At 41.9% G+C, this 23,755-nt stretch overlaps 1 protein-coding gene across 1 annotated transcript in view; it reads right to left on the reverse strand.

Annotated features, from left to right (window-relative positions):
* mybpc3 (myosin binding protein C3) overlaps window positions 1-23,755 on the reverse strand; it is a gene marked incomplete at its 5' end in the record, with an annotated part of 58,013 nt that continues 34,258 nt past the window's right edge. Inside the window, 12 exons of the mRNA XM_080730210.1 lie at window positions 1-141; window positions 2,523-2,709; window positions 3,251-3,387; window positions 4,899-5,058; window positions 8,704-8,843; window positions 9,721-9,916; window positions 11,977-12,065; window positions 12,468-12,635; window positions 14,076-14,210; window positions 19,993-20,181; window positions 20,885-20,989; window positions 23,262-23,421. Coding sequence (XP_080586336.1) covers window positions 68-141; window positions 2,523-2,709; window positions 3,251-3,387; window positions 4,899-5,058; window positions 8,704-8,843; window positions 9,721-9,916; window positions 11,977-12,065; window positions 12,468-12,635; window positions 14,076-14,210; window positions 19,993-20,181; window positions 20,885-20,989; window positions 23,262-23,421 — 1,740 coding nt within the window. The 3' untranslated portion in view covers window positions 1-67. The remainder of the gene's footprint in view (window positions 142-2,522; window positions 2,710-3,250; window positions 3,388-4,898; window positions 5,059-8,703; window positions 8,844-9,720; window positions 9,917-11,976; window positions 12,066-12,467; window positions 12,636-14,075; window positions 14,211-19,992; window positions 20,182-20,884; window positions 20,990-23,261; window positions 23,422-23,755) is intronic.

Raw genomic sequence — 23,755 nt, forward strand, 5'->3', positions numbered from 1 at the left:
TGGGCTCAAAGAGGTCAAGCTGACAGGTTCCCTGAGGAATCCCAGTGTAGACAAATCCTTCACCTTCTCAGGCAGAGAGCTGTTCTTTTTTTTCTTGTTGTTTTTCTTCTTTCTTCTTCCTCTCCTCTTTGGTGATTTGAGCTGCAAGCCAGGGAGGGAGTATATGTATATGAGGGAGTATATCGTCATTGTCGGGTGAAAACCTTGTCTGTCCAAAACCGTTCGTTTTGTGTTTATCATTTTAAAAATGATTTAAACTAGTGAAAACAGCCGATCTACAAGCACACAACGCCTCGCGATTGTATGCTTGTAGATCGGCTGTTTTCACTACTTTTGTGCGACGGCCTTGTATGATGAAGCAGGGCTTTACTTTGCGAAGGAACGTACAAATTTGAAACTTGGAGATACGAGGTTTCCACCCGACAACGACGATATGTCATACTTTAGCAATAATATTATAATCACTCTGACTCCCATAACTGAGAGTATACAAATGGAATCAAATGGACCCATTTGTACACTCTCTGGTTGATTTCAGAAATTCACTCTATTAACTCAGTGGTAAACTAGAAGCAGTGCTCTTCCGAGCACAGGTCTCCACCAGGCCGTGCGTCCTGGTGGTGCTACTGTATAATAGGCCAATGTAAAAAGGGTGGCATATGTTCTTCACCTTAGATCTTTCATGGCAGTCGGACGCTGCATGCATGATTTCAAGCATTGTGTTCCAAAAATGTGTTTTTCTAAAGTCTACCTGCTGGTGGCGCTATAACAGGACAATGTTAAAAAGGTAGCATTTGTTCCTTGACCTAGTGGGAATATGTGTGGCAAATGTCACGGTAATCGCAAGCTGCGTTGATGATTTGAGGCATTTTGTTCAAAAACGGAGCAATCCTGCAAACTTTGGAAGCTAATATTAGCCAATCAGGATGGAATGTGAAATATCAGACGGATTGGACTTGATCACATGACTATAGAGATACTGTGTACCGATTTGCATGATTTTTGGATAAAATCTCAAGGAGTAATATCCAAAAATGTGTTTTACATAAGTCAGGCCAAAGGTGGCGCTATAAAAGGCTGATGTGAAAAATGCAGGGCAAAGGTTTATCCTTAGCCTCTAGGGAGTGCGCTTACAAAGTTTGAAACTGATCGGTGGAGTTATAGGTAAAACCACAAATCGGGCTGTTATAGCGCCACCATGAGGCTGATTAAAAAAAAATTAAGTGGCATTTCTTCCTCGGCCTAGTGGGAACGTGTGTGCGCGATTTCATGATAATTGCACTTTGCGTTTGTGATTTGAGGCATTTTGTTCAAAACGGCTCAATCCCACAAACTTTGGAAGCCAATCTTAGCCAATCAGGATGGAATATGCAAAATCGGACAGATCCGTGTCGATCACATGACTGTCGAGATATTGCCTACCGATTTGTAGGATTTTTGGACAAAATCTGTAAGAGTAGTGCACAGAAATGTGTTTAGCAAACATTGGCCACTAGTTGGCGCTAGAAAAGGCCCATTTGAAAAATTTAGGGCAGAGGTTCTAGATTGGCATCCAGGGAATGTGTGTGCTCACTTTGGCAGCGACCGGGCCAACGGTGACTGAGATTTGGCGCTCACAAACTGCGAGGACGCACGGACGGACGGACGGACGGACGCACGGACGCACGCACGGACGGACACACGGACGGAGGGGAAAACATACTCTCCCTCAGCCTTCGGCTGGTGGAGACAAAAATGTCAGCACTTGCTCAGTCAGGAGACCCAGGTTCGAATCTGAGGTAGCTCATGGAAGTTACAGAGTGTAGCTTTAAGTATGGCTGTGTTTGCTCTAGGAGGCGAACACAGGGTGGAATTAGGTGGGGTGGGGTGGGGTCTTACGGGACCACTCTAAGTAAACATGTTTACACAGGTTGTGAGAAATGGTAGAAGCATGGTAGGACAAAGCTTGGTGACAGGCAGGGTTCGCAGAAAGAAGCTCATGCTGCCCAAACGACATTAGAATTGGTGGATCGTGGATTTAGGATACTTTCAAAACCTTTCAAATGTACACAATAAGGTGGTCATTTTAGTGTGAGTGCACAAACTCAAGAGTGAACAAAATGTAACCAATACCAAATACAGGTCACATGCAAGGACGTGCAGAGAATGTTATAGAGGCAGGGGCTGACATTTCTAAAAGTAAAAGGGCCTTTTGATGGAAATATCGAAAATAGCAGACCTCCAAGCTCACAACGCGTCGTTGGAGGTCGGCTATTTTCGGTACTTGATCCCACACTGAGCTAAGCATAATCAAGTGAATACTGAGAGTTTGGACAAGGCAATTTGTGTTTCTTTCACCATAGTAAAAACGGCATTGATGGTCTGGAGAGGGCACTTTTTACAGAGGGATAAAAGGGCAGGGGCTCAAGCATTCTTTGATGTCATGTGTGCACTTGCCTGTACACATGAGTTACAAATAGATAAATGAACACGTGAGAACCTATGGTGCAGGCTATGTGTGCTTGTGTTTGTGGCATACTTACGGCGAACCTCCAGTTTACACTCCACAACATCTTCCCCACAGGCGTTGACTGCTTTGCACATGTAGACCCCTCCATCAAATGTACAGGGTTTACGAATCTCCAGCGTCAGAACACCTTGCTTACTGAGCATGCGGTACTTGGGTTCGTCTGTGAGGTTCATCTTGTTTTTGTACCAGGTCACTTTGGGCTAACAGTGTAAGAGATTAAAGATTATTATTATTAACATACAGGGACATGCAGAGAATGTTAGAGAGGCAGGGGCTGAAATTTCTAAAGGGGCCTTTTGGTGAAAATATTGAAAATAGCAGACCTCCTAGCTCTGTGACGCGTTGTGAGCTTGGAGGTCGGCTATTTTCGGTACTTGATAGATACCACACTAAACTAAGCATAACAAAGGCAATACTGGAGAGGTGGCGTACAGCATGGATTTCTACACAGTGAGGCCAATTCTTTCAACATACCAACATATACAAGATGCTGCATTCAAGTTCAGGAGAGGTTGGACAAGGCAGTTCTCTTGAATGGCATGGAAAGAGGCATATTGTATTTCTTTCACCATAATAAAAACTGCATTCATGGTCTGGTGAGGGCACTTTTTACAGATGGGTAAAAGGGCAGGGGCTCAAGCCCCCTTTGATGTCTATGTAAGCACGTGACGACGACGTGCCTGTTAACATACAACAAACATGCACTGTACTGAACAATATGTGGTTTTAATTTGCACTCACCTTTGGAGAGCCCCTGACGGAGCAGCTCAGAGTGGCATAATATCCCGCTATGACAGAGCGGTTCACCAGGGGGTGCGTGAACTTGGGGGGCTCAGTGAAGTCACGCTCCTTGTAGGTTGGAGGCTTGTAACTGAGACCTAACAACGACAATGCTCAGTTTGAGATGTAGGATGGAGACGTGTGCATCGGTGGTTCTTAAAGCGTTTAATTTCTAAGACCCATAACCCTGAGAGTATATAAACTAGTAAGACGCCTCAGGGCGACAAGCGACCTCACTGTCTGGCCAATGATGTATATCGGACCAGTTCCCCATATATGGATATGAAGTCCTGTTAGATATGGGCTTAATATTGATGACATCAGGGTCCCATGGGTGGTTCCCATGGGTGGTTCCCATGACATCACAACATACAATCTCTTTTATTTTTTATTTTTTTTATAATTTTTATCCCACGGTTTTTGCAACCCATTTTCTCACCCAGTGCCAACTACCTAACCTGTAGTCCTGGATTCCGCTCTCCCCCTGCTGCGCCAGGGGAATTGGGGAGCACCTGGCTGGCTAGGGGGAGGTAGTATAGAAACCAGGACTACTGCATGTTTTTGTGAGGGCATCTACCCTAGGAGACACGGGGAGAACATGCAAACTCCACACAGACACACATACTATCCCTTTTGTGCCCATACATGGAGATCCCTTTCTGAACCAGCCACACCAGTGTGATGTCACCTGTTTATGCCCATATATGGAGATCCCTGCTCTGAGTATCTGACATCAATGTCGCAATGAAACCAACACATTGGTTCCATTTGTACACTCTCAAGAGTTACAGACCTGTAATGGTCCATTAGGAACCCCCTCAAGGATCCCCCCAATGGCCCCAGGACCCCACTTTGAGAATACCTGTTGTACTTAGTATGAAAGGCTCCAGATCCTGTCTGTCACTCAAAAACACTCATTAATCTGTCACTCTTCTTTGTCTGTCACTCTTCTGACATCACAATGACATCACAACATAGCTGACCTGTTCTGACATCACCTCATCCAAGTTCAGCAGAAGGATATAGCCCCATATATGGAGATATAGCCCCATATATGGAGATCTCTGATGTTATCAATATTAAGCCCATATCTGGGAATGCCCATATATGGACATATTGTGTCAATATCTTTTGGTCAAAGTTAATCCCATGCCAAAGCATCAGCGCTCGCCCAGCTGCACATGCATGCCCATGTGCGCGACCTCACCCTTAAGGGCGAGGTCGCTTCTACCTCTTAGGGCGTCTTACTGGTATTAATACAAAAATAGACAATGTTCAGTTTTGGGTTCGTTTCACTGAGTGTTTGTGCATATACTGTAATTATTATACCCAGGAGAAGTTAATGACACAAAAATAAACCAAACAAACCCTCTCTTCCGTGTCTCCTCTACACAGTAAAATCCAGAAGGTTATTTAACTGTAAACGTGCAAATCTGCACATTTTATATGAGTTAGATGCTGTATGATGTTTCCCCAATGCCCCTCTGTCTCATTAAAAGACACAAAACAAGCAAATAAAAACGGAGAAGACTGCTCTGTATGCATGGGTCCATGTGGTTCTATCTGTACCCTCTCTGAGTTCAGTGAACACTGTGTATGGTAGGCCTACCTATTTTCTGGATGAAGGCGCTATCTTTTGTGTTGCAGGGGTCAAGGCTGAAGCCCACTTGGTTGATGGCGAACACACGGAACACATATTCATTCCCCATGACGAGGTCAGGCACCACACAGTTGGTTCTCCTGTACTGTTCAAAGACTGTGTACCAGTCCTGCATAGGAATGACATTACACATCAGCAACTTAACCAAGTTCAAACTGCCTTCTATGTTTTGGGCATGTTATTACAGTATATCGTTACTGTCGGGCAGAAACCTTGTATCTCCAAGTTTCAAGTTTGTACGTTTTTTCACCAAGTAAAGCCCTGCTTGATCATACAAGGCTGTCGCACAAAAGTAGTGAAAACAGCCGATCTACAAGCACACAACGCCTCGCGGTGCGAGGCGTTTTGTGCTTGTAGATCTGCTATTTTCATTAGTTTAGTTCATTTTTAAAATGATAGTTACAAAACGAACAGCCTTGGACATACAAGGTTTCCACCCGACAACGACGATATGGGAAAATGTCAAACAGTTGTTGAAAATGTCTTTACATTTCGCACAAATAAGAAAAATATCCCATCTACGTACAAGTTCATAAGACCTCAAGCTTGCAGATTTTTGCTATTGATCATCAGTAGAGAGTATATAGGGCTTCAGTTGTTAAATAAAATGTAAATTATGTTAGTAGCCTAATCTATGTTCACACTATGCATGTGCAACAAAACAAACCGATCTGTTTATTTTAAAATGTTCCAGTTATGATCTCAAAATAACAGAAAATATTTCAGTGACATTCATTCATATATGCTATAGGTATCGATTTAACCACATTAACACATGGTAACCCTATTTGGGGCACCAAAAATAAATAAATCTAAAAAAAGAACGTTTTCCTCTTTTCCACTTTCCCCTGCAAATTTGACGTACAACAAACTACAAAGTTAAGTATAAGGAGCTATAGTCAACTTTTTCTTGAAAAACGGATGCTAAAATAAAAATAATGTTTCGAAAATATTTTATAAAAAAAATAAGCTTCATATATGTGTTTCAATTAAAAAATGACCACAAAAAGCGGAAAAATTATGATAAAATAATCATTTTGGCCCTTTGTTTACATTTACGGGCCCTGTAAATGTAAACAAAGGACCAAAATGATTATTTTATCATTATTTTTCCGCTTTTTGTGGTAATTTTTTAATTGAAACACATATATGAAGCTTATTTTTTTTATAAAATATTTTCGAAACATTTTTATTTTAGCATCCGTTTTTCAAGAAAAAGTTGACTATAGCTCCTTTAAGTATATAGGCCTTATTAGGTGATTAATGTTCACACCAGTTTATGTATTGACGAAACACTTCAACGCTCTTTCCCTTTTAGAGTTGGCAGGAGGACATCTCTCTGACACCCAAGACAGGTATATTTCTGTCCTCATAAATCACATCTCAGGGATTGCCATGAGCAGACGTAAGGATAGTTAATTGAATCTAATCGCGACTACAATGAAACCTGAACAGGGTGCAACCGCATACCCTGCCATGCACCCTCACCCTGGCATGCACACTGCCGTGCCATCCAGAAGGACAGCGGGCCTGCGTTGCTGCATAGACAATCCTTGTCAGGCAGGGGTGTCGCACCAGATTCTGGGCCCTGGGTACAAGGATTCACTGCGGGCCCCCCATGAATGTTCTTCATAGGGGGAGGGGGTTTACCTATTTAGACTGGGAATGCATTATTACGCATTATGTTGTGCTTTAACTACAAGCTCAGAGCTGTGAGCTTGTAGATTTTTTAGCTTGAGCTTTTTTAGCTTGAGCTTGTATTTTTTTTAAAGTCTTTGAATAGTTCAAGTCCTTCTATGGTTTTTTGAAAAACCTATGTTTCCATGACAGTGGTGCTCAAACTTTTACATGTGAAGGACCCCCAAATGATTTGGCCACAGACCCTCATCTCAAAATATTTCGTTCCAGGGACCCCCCCAGAATCTAAATTTGAGTTACAAAAGTTTGCTTAAATAATACATATATTCAAAGATTTGCACAGAATGCACACATTTTCGTGACTTTTCAAACATCAAGCTTGCAGCGCTGCACTCGATGCCGCGCTGTGAGCTTGTACTGTATATCTGCTATGTTTCAATAGCTAAAGCTATAAAATAATTAGGACCCTCCACCTTGGGCCCTAGTAACTCCCCCCCCCCCCCCCCCTTGTGACGCCCCTGGTTGCTGCATAGACAATCCTTGTCAGGTCATGGCTAGGAGGCTAAGATTAGGACATTTCCTGACTACCGTGGCCCCTGGCAGCTCGGTGTGGTGGAAGGTAGCAGTGAAAGCTCTAGCCAACAGGCCCACAATGCCACACTTCTGGCCCACAAAAGAGGCTCTGTGCCCAGCATTGGCTGATTACACTGTATGTCACAAGGGAAGACTAAAATATCCCCCAGTGACCATGTAACATTCCTCCTCTCACATAGCGCACATGCGTTACTACAAATCTATTTCCATGCATAGGGACGTTAGCTACCTTCCTTGGCTCGGAGGTTGTAAGCTTACAGAGGTACGGTAAGATAAGGTAAGATACTGTAAGCTAAGGTAAGGTAAGATAAGGCAGTGGTTCTCAAATGTCATGTGATTACCCAAATGTATGTGTATTTGGCCGCAGCCCGCAGCCCCACATTGGAGTTGTTAAAATTATTATTATTAGGCCTATTCCAGATTTCTCAAAATCGTTCAAAATAATTTCACAAATAATAGCTGATCTACAAGCTCACAACGCATCACATCGCAAGTGAGTGAGCTTGTAGATCAGTTCAAAATAGGGTTAAAGAGGTCAAAATGACTTCGATAATATGGGGACCCCCTGGAACCACCTCAATGACTTCTGGTCAGGTGAGGTAAGTTAAGGTGAAGTATACGGTAGAAGTTCATTTGTCTCCAGAGGACCAGTTGGCTGTGCAGCAGTTACACAGTAAAAACACAAATCACAGGCTCACAAAAAACACACACAAGACAATTAGAGTGAAGTGGAAGGTCTGGCATAGATCTGTCATCTAATTTAGAATTAAAGCCTACTTTATTTTTGAGTGACATGGTCATACGATGAAGTAAGATAATGCTTGAGCCGGCATACCATCATCACTATTGGGCAGAAATCTTGTATCTCAATATTTAAACTTTTTCTCGTAAATTACTACTTATTTCGTCATACAGTGTCACACAAAAGTAGCAAAAATAGCCGATCTACAAACTTTTGGAACACAGGTCCTTTTATACATTTCCTGAAAAGTAACAGTTTTCCACCCGACAATGACGATATGTCTTATTATAAGAGATTATATTCCCTTCCCTCAGAATGACATCTGGATGTCAGCTGAACATAGGGCTGTCACGATTACGACATTTTACATGACGATTAATTGTCACTCAAATAATTGCGATTAACGATTTAATTGTGTTTTTGTCGTTGACAATTACATTTCTGTTTGGCTTGTAGGCTTTGAAGTTGCACATGGCAGATATGACACATAACCCAAATATACAAAGAAATGAAGGACATATTTGACAACTTTACACTTTAAAAAGAACATTGATAGTGGAAATAACCGATCTACAAGCTCACAACACGTGAGCTTGTAGATCTGCTATTTCCACTATTTTTTTACAACATATATAAAAAAAATTAACATGTAAACGATTATGACGATTATCACAAAATAATTGCGATTATGTCAAATAATTGCGATTAGACGATTATGTAATAATTTTGACAGCCCTAGCTGAACATGTCTCAATGACAGGCCAGGCTTCTCATTCTTACCATAGTCCTCTTGTCAGCTTTCTGAACATTGTAACCAATTATTTCACAGTTTCCATCGTCTTTAGGGGGCTTCCACTCCAGAGCCACGTTGAAGCCCCACACATCCGTGATCTTTAGATCCAAAGGAGGCCCCGGAAGATCTAATAGAAGACCATTTTTAAACATTATTATGTACTGTATGTACCGACAGTAAAATATTATGTTCTACACGTTTATAAATATTGTAAAGACTTTTTTGAATGATTTATTCTAAGACATTTTGTCTCTGACGAGCAACCTCACACTCACTGCTCCATGCACCTCCCCTCCCCTCACATCCAAACAAACACACACACACACACGCATGCACACACACACGCCGCACGCATACACAAACACACACATGCACGCACGCACACACGCACGCACAGGGGTGTCGCACAAAATTCTGGGCCCTGGGTACAAGAATTCACTCACATCTTGTGCTTTAACTATTGAAAAATAGCAGATCTACAAGCTCACAGCGCACTTTGAAAAATCTTGAACATTTTTGCGGAGTCTGAATATTTCAAATCCTTCTAAGGTTTTTTGAAAAACCTGTTTCTGCGTCAGTGGGTTTCTGCGTTTAGTTCCAGGGACCCCCCCAGAAGCAAAATTTGAGTTACAAAATGTTCGCTTAAAAAATACATAATATTCAATGATTTGCACACATTTTCACGACTTTTCAAAAATAGCAGATGTACAAGCTTGCAGCGCGGCACTCAGTGCTGCGCTGTGAGCTTGTATATCTGCTATTTTTCAATAGCTAGAGTATAAAATAATTAAGGCCACCTTGGGCCCTAGTAACTCAGTCCCACTACCCCCCCCCCCCCCCCCTTGTGACGCCCCTGCGCGCACACACACACACACACACACACACACACACACACACACACACACACACACACACACACACACACACACACACACGCGCGCACACACACACACACACACACACACACACACACACTGTCTCTGCAAACCCTTACTCCTCCTTACCAACTATCTGTATGTCGATACTTGCTTTGTCCTCCACGTTTTCAATCTGCACCTGGACATCATACTTCCCAGAGTGAATCCTGTCTGTCTTGCGGATGAAGATGATGGTGTCTGTGTCACTGTTCCTCACGCTGATCTGGGTGGGGTTCAGGGGCTCCCCCTCTTTACTCCACGTGATCTTGGGCCTGGGCTTACCCTACGTAAAACAAGCAGTGGTATACTCACATGTTTTACTTTAGTAAAAGTGTTAATACTGCAATGTAGAAATACTGTGTTACAAGTGGAAGTCTGGAAGTCACAATGTACTTGAGTAAAAGTGCAATGTTTTGGCATCAAAATGTACCAAAAGTAGAAAGTACTCATTATGCAGGATCTCCTACTTCACAAGTTCAAAATGATTACAAATCTTTTGAAAATAGCCGATCTACAAGCTCACAGTGTCTCGCATCGCGATGCATTGTGAGCTTGTAGATAGGCTATTTTCAAATGGCCGAATTATATTTAGGGCTGAAGTGGGTAATGTATGTTTTGTAATACTAACCAAAATCTAAAAAGTAACTAACTAAAGTTTTCAAATAAATGTAGTTGAGTAAAAGTACAATATTTGTATCCGAGATGTGCTGGAGTAGAACTAAAAGTATAAAATATTGGAAATACTCAAGTAAAGTACAAATACCTCACAGTTGTACTTAAGTACAGTAAATGTACTTAAGTACAACTTTACATCACTGAACACAAGAGACTGCTACAATAGTTGCATTGAGAAATACTTTAGGCCAGAGGTTCTCAATCATGTCAGGTACCCCAACATTGTATACTATACAGTATGTATTTTGGATGCGGACGCCCATGAGATAAGTCTGTTGTTAAAATTATTCCACATTTATCCGAGTCTTAGAGCAGCTATTCTTTAATATAGCCGCTGAGTTTGAAACTGTTTTTTTTTTCTGGGGACCCCCTGGAACCCCTTCAAGGACCCCTGGGGTTCCCCAGACTCCCTCTTTGAGAACCACTACTTAATTTAGGCTATGTTCCAAACCAGCTTTTAAGTATTTTCTTTAGAAAGTAGCAGTGTCAAGCTGATTGCCATCTGTTGTCTAACTAAAAGACTGTCTACAGTATATGCTTTGGCCGAGGGCCAGCCTTGAGAGGCTACTTGGCAGATTTTCAACAGTCACAATGATGACTTGTCCAACCTGTTGCTCCACCTGCCAATACGTGTTACTAGAATGCTGTAATCATGTAATTGCATTGAACATGGTGTTATTTATGGTGTCAACAGTTATGTTACGCTAATACGGTACTGTGAAAGCATGTTTCATGCCACTTACAATTATTGCTAAATGAAAGCTGAACTGAATAACAAAAAATGCCAATGCATACACAAATAAAGATAAAATAAAATAAAAGGTGACAACTGTTCACACTGCAATTCTGAATTCACATACATTCCATGATACTCGCAGTTACTATCAAAACCTCCACCGGCTGTCAGTCTGTCAGTCTGTCCGTCACGTGACGTCACACTTTTACCCTACACATACTGTATCTCCGCCACCGTTGCCCCTATCCATGCCAAATTTTGCACACACACTCCTTGGATGGCAAACCACAACCCCTCATTTCTCACATGGCCCTCTTCTAGCGCAACCATGAGGCCGATTCTTGCAAAACATTTTTTTTGGACACTGCTCCCACAGATTTTGCCCTAAAATCACACAAAGCGGTACACAGTATCTCTAAAGTCATGTCATCAACATGGATCTGTCCCATTTCCCATATTCCCTCCTGATTGGCTACCATTGCCTTCTAAAGTTTGTGTATGCGACCTGATGGTCACTTATCTCCCGATTAGGAAGTCTTACTGTTTTTTAGTTTTTAGTTTTTTTACTGTATGTCTTGTGGGGTTTGTATGTCTATGTGATTTGTTGTTGTGTGATTCTTTAATAAGAAACTTTAAGTGAAAAGAAATAGCTGAACTGAAGCAGCATGTTTAATAAAACATCCTAAATACTGAAAAAAGTGTACTGGCCTACACTCGTTTGGGATGCATGTTTTCTATTGTCAAAATATATAAAACTATAGTGACATTTACATTATCATTTTGCATGATATTATGTTCAGTACTGCTTAATCTCTTTCGCACAAAGCCTTTTGGCCATAAGAGGCACAGAAAATGCAATGGCACAATGGACACATTTCATGCAATATCATGGCGTACACGTTGGCCCAAATGTTAATGAGAGCACACTGTACCTGGAATGGAATCATAAGATTCACTGTCTCTCCAACCTTCTTGATGATAGTCTGACGGAGATTCCTGGGCATCCATATTTTAGGGCGCTCTGTACAGGCAAGCAAATCAACACACGCACGCACGCACGCACGGACGCACAAACGCACACGCACGCACACACACACAGAATTATAACCAAATAGCAGTTTCACAAATCTGTTTCGAAACACCTATGTAGGAGGAATGATCGTAAGAATAAACTAACACTACTGCGTGTGTAAGACTACAGTATGATGAGGCCAAGCTGTGTCTCTAATCAACACAGCATTTTATTATAATATTTCAGTCATAACTAATCTTTCAAGTTCTTAATTTGAAAATAAATAGAGAGCTTGAGAACAGTATGTCATATGTACAGTATGAATGTCACGATGATGGGATGGGAAAGAACAGAAATATGAGGCAGAACAGATAAAACTCATCGAGTTCCCAAGAGTGTTTAAATGCTCACGCATAATTTCCCTGATGGTGACAGGCTGTGCCATGGTGCAGGGGGCACTTGGCCCAGCGATGTTGTGGGCGCGCACGCGGAACTGCAGCTTGTCTCCAGTGGTAAGGTCTTTGATGTTCACAGATGTCCTTTCTGTCAGACCCTCGAAGGCTGACACCCATTCATCCGCTGTGGCCAGGAAATAAGGACAGTTAAATTGGGTAACGTTCCATTTCCATCTTATAGGAGTTCAATTAGACATGCGTATAGATTTTCCAGTTTCATAAGGGACAATAACTTATTAGAGTGTTCAGGTGATGGATTTGGGATTTGCTTGACCAGATAGGTAAGACTGATTTGACTTGCCGCCTTGGCCCACATTTTGTGACACGCTGTGAGCTATACTACAGATAGTTAGAGATAGATAGAATTGTATTAATCCAGAAGGAAATGTGTTCTGTTCAACAGCTCCAGTTGCAATACTTTCATTAAGATGTGTCAGTAAAAGAAGCATGATGCCCCCCCCCCCCCAGTGCTTCATTGTACAGTGTAATGGCCCTTGGGATACATGCAATTTATATATCACTTTTCTACACTTTTCTTGTACGTATGTGCTATTTTCAGTGCACAACCACGTCTTACGATGGAGCATAAATTAGGCATTACGCTACAACAACTAGGCTTGTATCCAGATACCGGTACATTCTTTCTTCTGTCCCTGGGTATGATAGTATAATCTAAGCACTGTGCTAATGGCCCGGGGGGTCCGGCTGAGGCCAACAATTAGAAGATAATGGCCCACAAGAGTGATAGCACGAAGCCACAGGCTAATGTCCACAGGTCAAGTATTTACAACATACACACTGTACCCTTGTGTTATAAAAGCCAGGAATTGTGCTCTTACCAAATTAATGTTTGAATAGGAAATAAATAATGTTTTAATAGCACATAATTTGGCCTTGTGGAATTACAGTAGAAGCTTTATTATCAAATTGCAAGGCATCTGGAATTACTCTTTAAAGGTAGCCAAAAGGTTGAATTATTCAACAGACATTTTAGAGATTAGGCTAGTATTATATTTATAGTATATCAATATTAGTTAAATCGTTCAGTTGATGTAATTTGCTATTGTAATTAATTAGCAATAATTGGCATAGTAAATGTAAGCGTTTGTTTTTGTTGTAGACCTACTAGCACGTAGGAATTACCATTTCAGCTGTCAGAACACGTTTTTAGTTTTTACATGAATCATTATGGTCGATGGTGCATTGCATATCACTATTATCACAACTATTCAAATGACGATCAACCACCTCCAACAAACCCTATAATTACGTTTTTCTCCAATGTTCACCTCAAGGACACTAGGGTTCACATGTGTTTAAAACAATCGTCACTGTCGGGCAGAAACCTCGTATCTCCAAGTTTAAAATGTGTACATTTCTTCGTAAAGTAAAGCCCTGCTTCGTCATACAATACTGTCGCACATAACTAGTGGAAACAGCAGATCGGCTATTTTCACAAAGGAACGGTTTTGGACATACAAGGTTTCCACCCGATACCGATACTGTAACTGCTTTTCTCTTAACTCCTCTCCCTCTGAACCCTCTCAGTTGCCCCAACACTTACTGCCCTCCTTGCAGTATTCAACCGAGTATCCGTCCAGCTCCGAGGAGCCCATCCTGTCAGGGGCTCTCCACTTCAGTGTGATGGTGGTGTCACTTATGTCATCCACCACGAGTCCAAGGGGCTCACTGGTAGGAGCTGAGGGAGAGAACAAATAGAATGTCAAGTCAACTGACATTATTATAGAAATAAATACGGAATTATTCGATACATACCGGTATGTGCACGACTTAAACTACAGCTTTAATTTGAACTAAAACAAAGATTAACTGTTAACTGAAATAAGAATTAACCATAACTCAACACAACTCAACTTTATTTATATAGCACATTTCACATGACAAGTCAACCAAAGTGCTGTACAAGTTAAAAACAAACTAAAATCAGGAGTTTTTGTCTCTGTCAATATTTCATGCATAAAGGGCCGTTCACACCAAGCAGTGAGCACATTAACTATAACTAGTATAAAGATGTAGTTATAAAAATTGTTCTGGGTCAAGTGGATGGCAGAGATCACACCACAACTTTAACTATAGTGAACAATATGTGGTTGCCCCTGAAGGACAACCAGACTACAGTACTGACTTTATTCCATCCATCTTTCCCTTCCTAGATAAACTTTATTTTGCCGCGCTACTCCTCCCACAGTTTTGGTGGCACGCACTTGGGCCATATGTCAAACCGATTCCTTGCATTTTGCTAAGAGATACGTTACATTGTAATTTATATTATAACTTTATTCGTGAATTACATTTCTCCATTGACTTAAATTAAAATGTATACTTTTCCCAAATATGGAGAAGACTGACATCACAGACCGCATGAAACTGACACAGTAGTCTATATCCATATTTGGGTATTCCAAGATATGGGCAGACATCAGCTGGGGATCTCCATATGGGCATAAAAGGGACAAGTAAGAAATGGTTGGCAATTTCCAATTGCATCTTTCTAGTTGCGACCGTAGGTCGCATTTACTACCAAAACCTCCACAGGCTGTCCGTGAGTGAGTCCGTCAGTCACACGTCACACGTCACACTCTTGCCCTGCTCATATCTCCGCAACCGTTGCCCCGATCCATGCCAAATTTTGCACACACACTCCTTACCTGCCAAACTACAACCTCCAAGGACCCCCGGAGCTCCAGGGACCCCCAGGTCCCTGGGGGACCCCCAGATGTAAAAAATGACCAAATGTGCTAAACTGACCAAATGACCACCCCAACGGGGCTGCTCACGGGGAATTCCCGGGGACCACCGACTCCTGGTGCTCCAGAACGGATGCAAAAGTGGTGCCGCCCCCAGTGGAGGACCCCCTACACTGCAGCTCACATAAAATGCCGTAACTCCGGCTAGGAGCGACCGGGACAGCCGGGGCCGGTACCTATTCGTCCGCCTTGGCGGCGCGGAGACCCCACCCCTCATTTCTCACATGGCCCTCTTCTAGCGCCACCATGAGGCCGATTCTTGCAAAACACATTTTTGGACACTGCTCCTAAAATGTTTGCCCTAAAATCACGCAAATCGGTACACAGTATGTCTACACTCATCCCATCAACATGAATCTCTCCCATATAGCGCCACCTCCAGGCCGATTTTTAAAAACACATTTTTGGACACTGCTCCAACAGATTTTGCCCTAAAATCACGAAAATCACTACACAGTATGTCTACACTCATGTCATCAACATGGATCAGGAAGATTTTGGAAAAACACATTTTTGCCCTATTTGTGGAGATAAGTGACCTACGGTCGCTTATCTCCCGATTAGGGAGTCTTACTGGTTTTAGTTATAGTATAACCCCCAAAATGACTTTTATTCTACCGATTACTCACCCCCATGGAGACAATAATTTGAGGAGACGCTTTGCAGACCTATAGGGAACTGTCTGAAGATATCTTTAGTATATTAAGGTCTTGATTCCAAGACGTCCTGAATGGAAAAAAGTCCATCTCAAACTAAAGGTGTAGATGCAAGCAGAACATCTACACTTAATTTAAAGTATAAATGTATAAAAAACTACAGGCAAATCATATAGGTGTCATATTCTACTGTTTGATACATTTATCCTGGAAGTGTGGAATATGAATACTGTTTCTGAGCAGGCTGTTCCTCTCCTGAGGCCATATATGACAGTTGCAAATGATTCAAGTATTGTTAGTGGTGTTGCAGAAATGTTTTACTGTAAACAATACTGAAGTAACCTTACTGGCTATGAAATAAAAGTTCTATATTATCATTCATTTTAGTGAAAGTTCTATGTCATTTAGTGTCTGCCAGATGAACCACTTTTATCTTGGAGAGCACCCGTCACCAGCAACTTGCTGAGTGAACAGCACACTCCAGAAGATATCACAAGCAGTCTGAAATAAGTGAATGCTGAGAGAGCTTCAGGTTGTGGCCTACTAAAGCCCATGGCCCAAAATAGTATATACAGTATTTGGCTGTGCATCTGAAAATGTTCAGGGACCCCAGAAGAGAAGATTTGTTAAAAATCCTAAAAACATTTCTGCTACTTTCAACTTGTAGATCTGCTGGTTTTGAATAGCCAATGTATAAATGGATAAAGTGGTTGAAATGATTGTGATGCTACATAAACTAAAACTACTTTTGCTGGGGACCCCCTGGAAACCCCCCAAGGACCCCAGGGGATCCCCGGACCCCACTGTGAGAACCAATGCACTAGAATAACTCGATGAGTGCAGCAGGAGTCAGTCACCTTAGGCTATAGTACAGACAACACCAATGCAAAGAGGGCACAGCAAGTCTCTCTTTTAAATTTGAATTTAAAACAGTGCAATGTACTTGCATAAAGCAAGCTTTACTTCATAAAGCAAAGTAAGTCTCATAAAGAATAATGCATTGTCTTTTGTGTAAGCGCTGATTCAAAGAGTAACAACACGGTCAGTCGGTCATCTAATGACCTTATCCTATAACCAAATCTCCACCAGCCACACAAACCACCTCAAAACAGCAAATAATGTAGACGAAAAGACTAATGTAGAACCAAATCAGTTAAATTAGCATACTTAATTTAAAGAAATTCATGGACAGTCTACCTGCACATCCAGCCACAACCAAAAATAAACAACTAATAAACTAATAAATATATAACATAACATAAGCCTACTGAGAACTGGTTCAGGCTCAGGTGCAGGAGCAGGCTCCGTAGGGGCCGCCTCCGGTGGGGGTGCAGCTCCATCTTCTGCTGGGGGAGCATCCTCCCCTGCAGGGGTCCCCTCTGCTGCAGGGGTCCCCTCTGTTGGGGGTGCTTCACTCGATGGGGTTCCCTCTTCCGCTGTTGGGGCTGCCTCCACCGGGGCTGCTGCGGGCTCGCCACTGGCCTCTGGGGATATTTCTTCTGCAGGTGGTGGTGGTGTCTCCTTGGGTTCCCCTTCTGCCTCTGCTGGATTGTCCACTGGAGCCTCCCCTGCTGAAGGCTTCTTCTCAGCCGTCTTCGGTAGCTTGGGCTTTGTCATTATCCTTGCTTCGCTAAAACGGACAGCAATCCGACTGCTGCCCCGAGTTTATGCTCGTATGTCTTCTCCTGTCCACGTGTCTTGTTCTATTGTTCTGCCCTTTCTCTTTCGCTCTCTTCCCCCCTCCCTCTCTATTGTCTTTGCCGTAGCTACAGCAGCAGTTTCATCCTAAAGCAGCTTCTACAGTAGAAGCAAGCCCCCTTTGTGTTCAGCAGCTGATCCGAAGGAAGCTACTCTCGTAACGTTCCATTATATATAGAGGGGCATGCCATGGATACTTTCCTAATCTGGTGACTTACAAACGATGGGCTGTGCGGATACAATGGTGTTCACATGCATTGTACATCCCAGGGAGGGAGGGTTGAGAAGGTAGGGGAAAAGAACAAAGCCACAAGGCAGATGTTTTTATCCCACAGACAGCAGTCTTATTTTAGCCACCTGGTTGCGTCCAAGTGCAATTATGGCATGTCACAAGCACTAACTGTCAGGATGGGTATGTGTCGCTGAAGAGTTGCAGGTCCTCTGAGAAGCGGCAGAGCATATAGTACCTTCCTTGGCTAAAACTATAATGGGTGTCAAGAATTTTCCAAAGAGTATAGACTAGGGTAGATTCCAGGTCATACTGTAGATACCGCAAAAACCTACAAACACCAATGCCCACTTCATATATGCAACACAGTGAATAATTTGACAGTTTTTTTCTAGTGTATAAAAGTATTGATAATAATATATATTAATTATGTTGTAACTATATAACGTAATATATTTTTACACACTGCTAAATCTTGTGTGCTACTTTATCTTTGAGAGTGTAAAGTTGATTCTGTAGGCCTATACACTATTGGCATTGTATTCCCTACCAATATTATATGTTGAGTGGTGTACGAAATACGAAAAGAACAAAACTTAACCCCAGGACTTTAGTCAAAGTATATTTGCTGTAGATACGATTTTTAGAAGTGTGGGTCCTCTAAATTCATGACGTCATGCGCGCACGCTGTTTTTATTGTTAATTAGTGTGTGCATATGAGGCGCATGCGTGGAGCAAAATAAGTGTGGGCTCGCAGAGCCCACACGAGCCCATGGCATCTCACCCCTGCTCCTGACCAAATATTACTCAGCTGCACGTGAAAGATGCCCTGTCAAATTCATACTTGAGTTAAAGTAGTATTTGAGTACCTGCATTAAAAATACTTAAGTATTCAAAAGTACATGCTTTTAGGAATTCAGGAAGTCATTGTCCCCATCAGAGACATCAATCAAACACAAACACACAGCCAGTCCCAAAAGAGACTGTCCTCACTAGAGACATACATCAAAACACAAACACACAAGCCGGTGCTAAAAGAGATTGTCCTCAAAAACGACCCCCTAAAAATAATGACTGCAGTGACCGATATCTCTGTGGCAGTAAGATGATCCATACAATGATGCCAACACACCTGACCCAGTCTGACTCCCGACTCCGAGTCATATCTAATTTATACGCCTTCGCACGTACATTTGCACATAGGTGACATTTGTCTTCTGCATTTACCCATACTAACTATAAAGCAGTGGGGGCTATTAATACAGCGCCCAGGGAGCAGTTAAGGGTTATAAGTGTCTTATTCAGGGACACTGGGCAGACCAGACTTTCTGATTCTTTGCCCATTCAGCTGGCCGCCCCATATTTCAATGTTGGTCAAATAGCCATTAACCACCTACGCCCTATTTTATACTTTGTCAAACTATGGTAGAAATAGCCTATCAAGCTCACAACACTGTGAGCTTGTAGAAAGCCAATTTTCCCAGATTTTCTTTTTCAGTAAAAGTGGTTAAGCCATTCTATCATGGAAGGGACAAACTAGCATAAGCTAATTCTTATAACAAAAACATTAGCCTAGCATCATTAACGTATCTTATGTAACATAAGATGGGCCTTGTTTAAGTCTCAATTTAAGCTGCTTTAAGCTGTTTTCAACCATTTCAACTGATTGAATTGGGAAGGACCAAATGAGACATGGGGCTACGGTCCAATGCCACCCCATCTAGCTTATTTTCAGCTATTTAAAGTTCTGTTTTAACCCTCTTCAGGGTGCTACTGTACCAGTAGAGGCATAGTGAAACAGAAGCTGTAAAAGTACGCTTTTTGGCAGCAATCAAAGTGTCTCGTAATACTAATATAATAATAATGTGTAATAATAATACCGGTAATACAATTATTAATATGGATTAGGCTATTATTATTATACAGACCACAGATTTATTAGTTGACTAATGGGTATGTTTTATTATTAAGAATGCATAATTTCTAATACTGCAAACATGATTTGACAACATCAACAATGAACAACACTGTAAATGGGAAGAAAATACTTGGGTGGCAGTGATTGATTACAGCAACTGTAGTTGCGGTGGGGGGCCAGCCAGTGAAACCCATGGGAAGGAAGAGACTCACCGATTGGAACGAATGGTTCTGAAGGAGGGCTGGGGCGAGACATGCCGATGGCGTTGACAGCGTAGACTCGCATCTCGTAGGGCACGCCCTCAATCATCCTCTTGGCCTCGTAGGTCGTGTCAGCATAAGGGTCAAAGTTAAGTCTCATCCACCTGAAGCTCCTCTTCTTCTTCCTCTCCAGCACATAGCCTGAACATTAAAAGAGAATTGTTTACAGTATGTTCTTTGGACTCTTTGAAAATTAATTGAATCATTTTATTTAAAAGCTATCCTTTCATTATATTCTCATCAAGCTATATTAGTACTCAGGGAGGTGCAGAGAATGATAGAGAGACAGGGGCTGAAACAACGTGTTGCAGCGCGACGTGTAGTGAGCTTGGAGGTCTGCTATTTTCCATGCTTAATTTCTACACATTTCTTGATTTCAACTTAAGATGCTGCATTCGAGTTCAGGAGAGTTTGGACAAGGCAATTCTCTTGAATGCTGCCTTCAGGTATGGCATGGAAAGGAAGCATTTGCATTTCTTTCACTCTAGTAAAAACTGCATTCATGGTCTGGAGAGGGAATTTTTTACAGACGGATAAAAGGGCAGGGGCTCAAGCCCCCTTTGATGTCTATGTGTGCACGTGCCTGTTATAGGGGCTTTTAAGCCGTGACATCATTTTGTAGGCAGAGGAGAACTCTGCCCCCAGAGCATTTTCTGTCCCTCGCTATTTCAACAGATCCGAGACAAAAATAACGACTAAAGTATAATTCTAACACTTTCCTTTCAACAACAAAGAGAAGAAAAATGTGTAAATAGTAAAAATAGTAAAACGATTCACGGAAACTGGGGGCAGAAATTCTCCTCTGCCTACAAAATGATGTCATAAATGAAGACCATGGTCCTACCAGTGATTGGCTGTCCACCATCATTCTGAGGGGGGTCCCACTGGACAACACAAGAGTCCTCTCCAACGCTGAGGATCCGGGGAGCATGTGGAGGATCTGGGACATCTGGGGGAAACGTTGGCAATAGTGTCAACCTCAACACAAATATATAGGCTATAATGGTTAGTGCATTCTCCAATCTGCTCTCTCTCCAAAGAAAAACAATTTGGTGCTGTCATGTGACTCAGTTGTTTGAATACAGACCTGGCAAATGTTCAGAGTAAAAGTAATCAGTGACTATGTGTGCAAACTGTTTCTAGTGTGTGTGTGTCGTGTGTGTATTCGAACTGAACTGTGGATAATGTTCCATCAGGAGCCATACAACTGAGCCTGTCCCAGTTTTATGAGACGATGAGCAGCGTCTCTGAAATGCTGCTGAAGTTGAATGATGTCACTGGAGTGAAATCTTCCTCATTATGCCCTGTGGCCGTGCCATCGTCCTTGGTCACCACCAGTGGTGTAGTGCTATTTTCAGACGTGGGGGAGTGCTCCTCAGCCCCATGTAAAAATACAAGCTACGAAAAAACAACAACTTTGTGACACACTGAGAGCTGAGCTTGTACATCTGCTATTTTTGTGAAAATGTGAGAACCATTGATTTAGAAGGCATTTGTAGAATCGGCCTCAGGTTTTGATGGGTTAAAAAAAACATACCAAAACAATGGCTTTTCTGTCTGACTAGCCTACCCTAAATATGAATGATTTACAACTGCATGAGTTGTGTATGTTTGTCTGTCCAGTGAAAGTCTTTTCACTAGACAGAGCAAACATACACATGCAGTTGTAAATCATTCATATTTACTATCTGATGAGTGATGACAGTAATGGCTTGTAAAACTGGTACGGGTACTTTGAGAGCATACCGGGAGTTCAAGTTCAAATGAGTTCAAGTTCAAATATGACAGCTTCTTACCCAGCTGGTTGGGATGGCTGTGAGTGATTTATTTTCTTACTTTCTACTTTTCAAAACCATAACAACATAACTGGGACTTTTTTCTAATCCGCCTGAGATTCTACACCATTGCATTCATGAGTGAGTTCACATTATTTCTGCAGTGAGATTGTAATAATTCCTGCTGGGATACAAATGAATAATGTTCAGTTTTATGACCTGCAGAGGGCAATGATGACCCTCTCTTGACAACTGCTGAGAATACAAATAAATACATGTACAAATAAGCAACCAAATTCATTGGCCCCCTCCCCTACGCGCATGCACGCACACACACACACACACACACACACACACACACACACACACACACACACACACACACACACACACACACACACACACACACGGTACATGAAGACTATGCCCATTAGTGTGTAAATATACACACTATTTGTTCATGTTTATGGCAAAACAGCAAACTTGTCATAGGATCATCTGAACCAAGTTGGTGTAATTAGGGCTGGGATGCGATTAAAATTGTTAATCTAATTAACTCTCCTACTGCCAGATTATTTATTTATTTATTGGGTCTGGCGCCATCAAAAAGCGGCTTACCTTTGCGACGTTATAGTAGATAGACAGACAGACATTTATTTTATTTTTATTTTTATTTTTGGTTGTGCAATAGTGCACTTTGGTCTGCCAGGCAGCAGAGGGCGGCGTCATGCGAGAATGAATGTGAATTTGCCTGTTATGTGTTGAAGAAGAAGAAGACCAGTCACTGGCCACAGAGCCTCAGAGCCAGAGAAAATCAACAAGGAAGTGAATTGTTCTCCGTTGATGTTAACGCATAATGGATTTTTTACACCATCACCGCGGAAAATGTGTTTACAGTAGACGGCCGCGCGACGCCTCATCAGCTTACAGTCATCAGACGAACGAACCGAACGAGCGCCGTATTGGCATCGAGGTTCTGTAAAAAATGGGGCGAACGTGAACGTTCGAAGCGGCGGGAGAGTTAATTACAGGCTCTGTGATTAATTAATCGCAATTAATCACATTTTAATCGCACATCGATATTTGACATGAGAAGCATTTTTTTCAAGTAAAACACATTTTGTTGTACGAGTGAATCGACGAGTGAGTTTTTTAAATTTAAATTTCGCATCCACTGGGCCAAGCAAAGCGCTCTGATCGGCTACTTCTCCCTTTGCGTTTGTTGTCTCTTCTTGGTTGGTGCATCACTATGATCAGTATGCCCGAAACTGAAGGTGCTGTGGTGCGATTAAAATGCGTTAATCTTTTTAATCGCGTTAATTTTCTGTAATTAATTAATCGCAATTAATCAGTTAAAGTCCCAGCCTTAATATATATATATATATATATATATATATATAATTGATTTTTAGCTGTGAATGCAAAAAATGAGAGTGCCCATCTTACCGACAACTTTCACATTGATATCAGCAGTATCTTCTCCAGCCTCATTGCGAACGATTACACGGTAGGTGCCCTCATCTTGCTTGTCAGCGCCCTCTATGGTGAAGACACAGCGGCCATGCGCGCTCTCCACGTGCACCCTCCCATCTCCTTCTGAGATCGCCTACACCACCAGGACAGGAGCGAGACATCCAGAGTACCAGTATAGTATCGCTATTATGATGTGCATCAACAGATTATCCATGCAAGAATATTCGTTCATTATAGACATGAACTGTACGTACATATACGCATACCTTTCTCAGCTGTGTAACTAACAAAGCATCAAGCTTTTACACCGATTCCTGTATCTTACACAGAAGATGAACATGCTCTTCAAACAAACTTGTTGAACTAATTATGCTTTTCAGCAAGTTTAATTGAAAGTGGAACTCAAAATCTGGCATATTCGTTAAAGTGTAAAAATGTACTCGTACGTGTAAACATGCAGATGCAGC

The sequence above is a fragment of the Nannobrachium achirus genome, assembly GCF_963921795.1.
Source record: "Nannobrachium achirus genome assembly, chromosome: 7".
Classification (NCBI taxonomy): Eukaryota; Metazoa; Chordata; class Actinopteri; order Myctophiformes; family Myctophidae; genus Nannobrachium; species Nannobrachium achirus.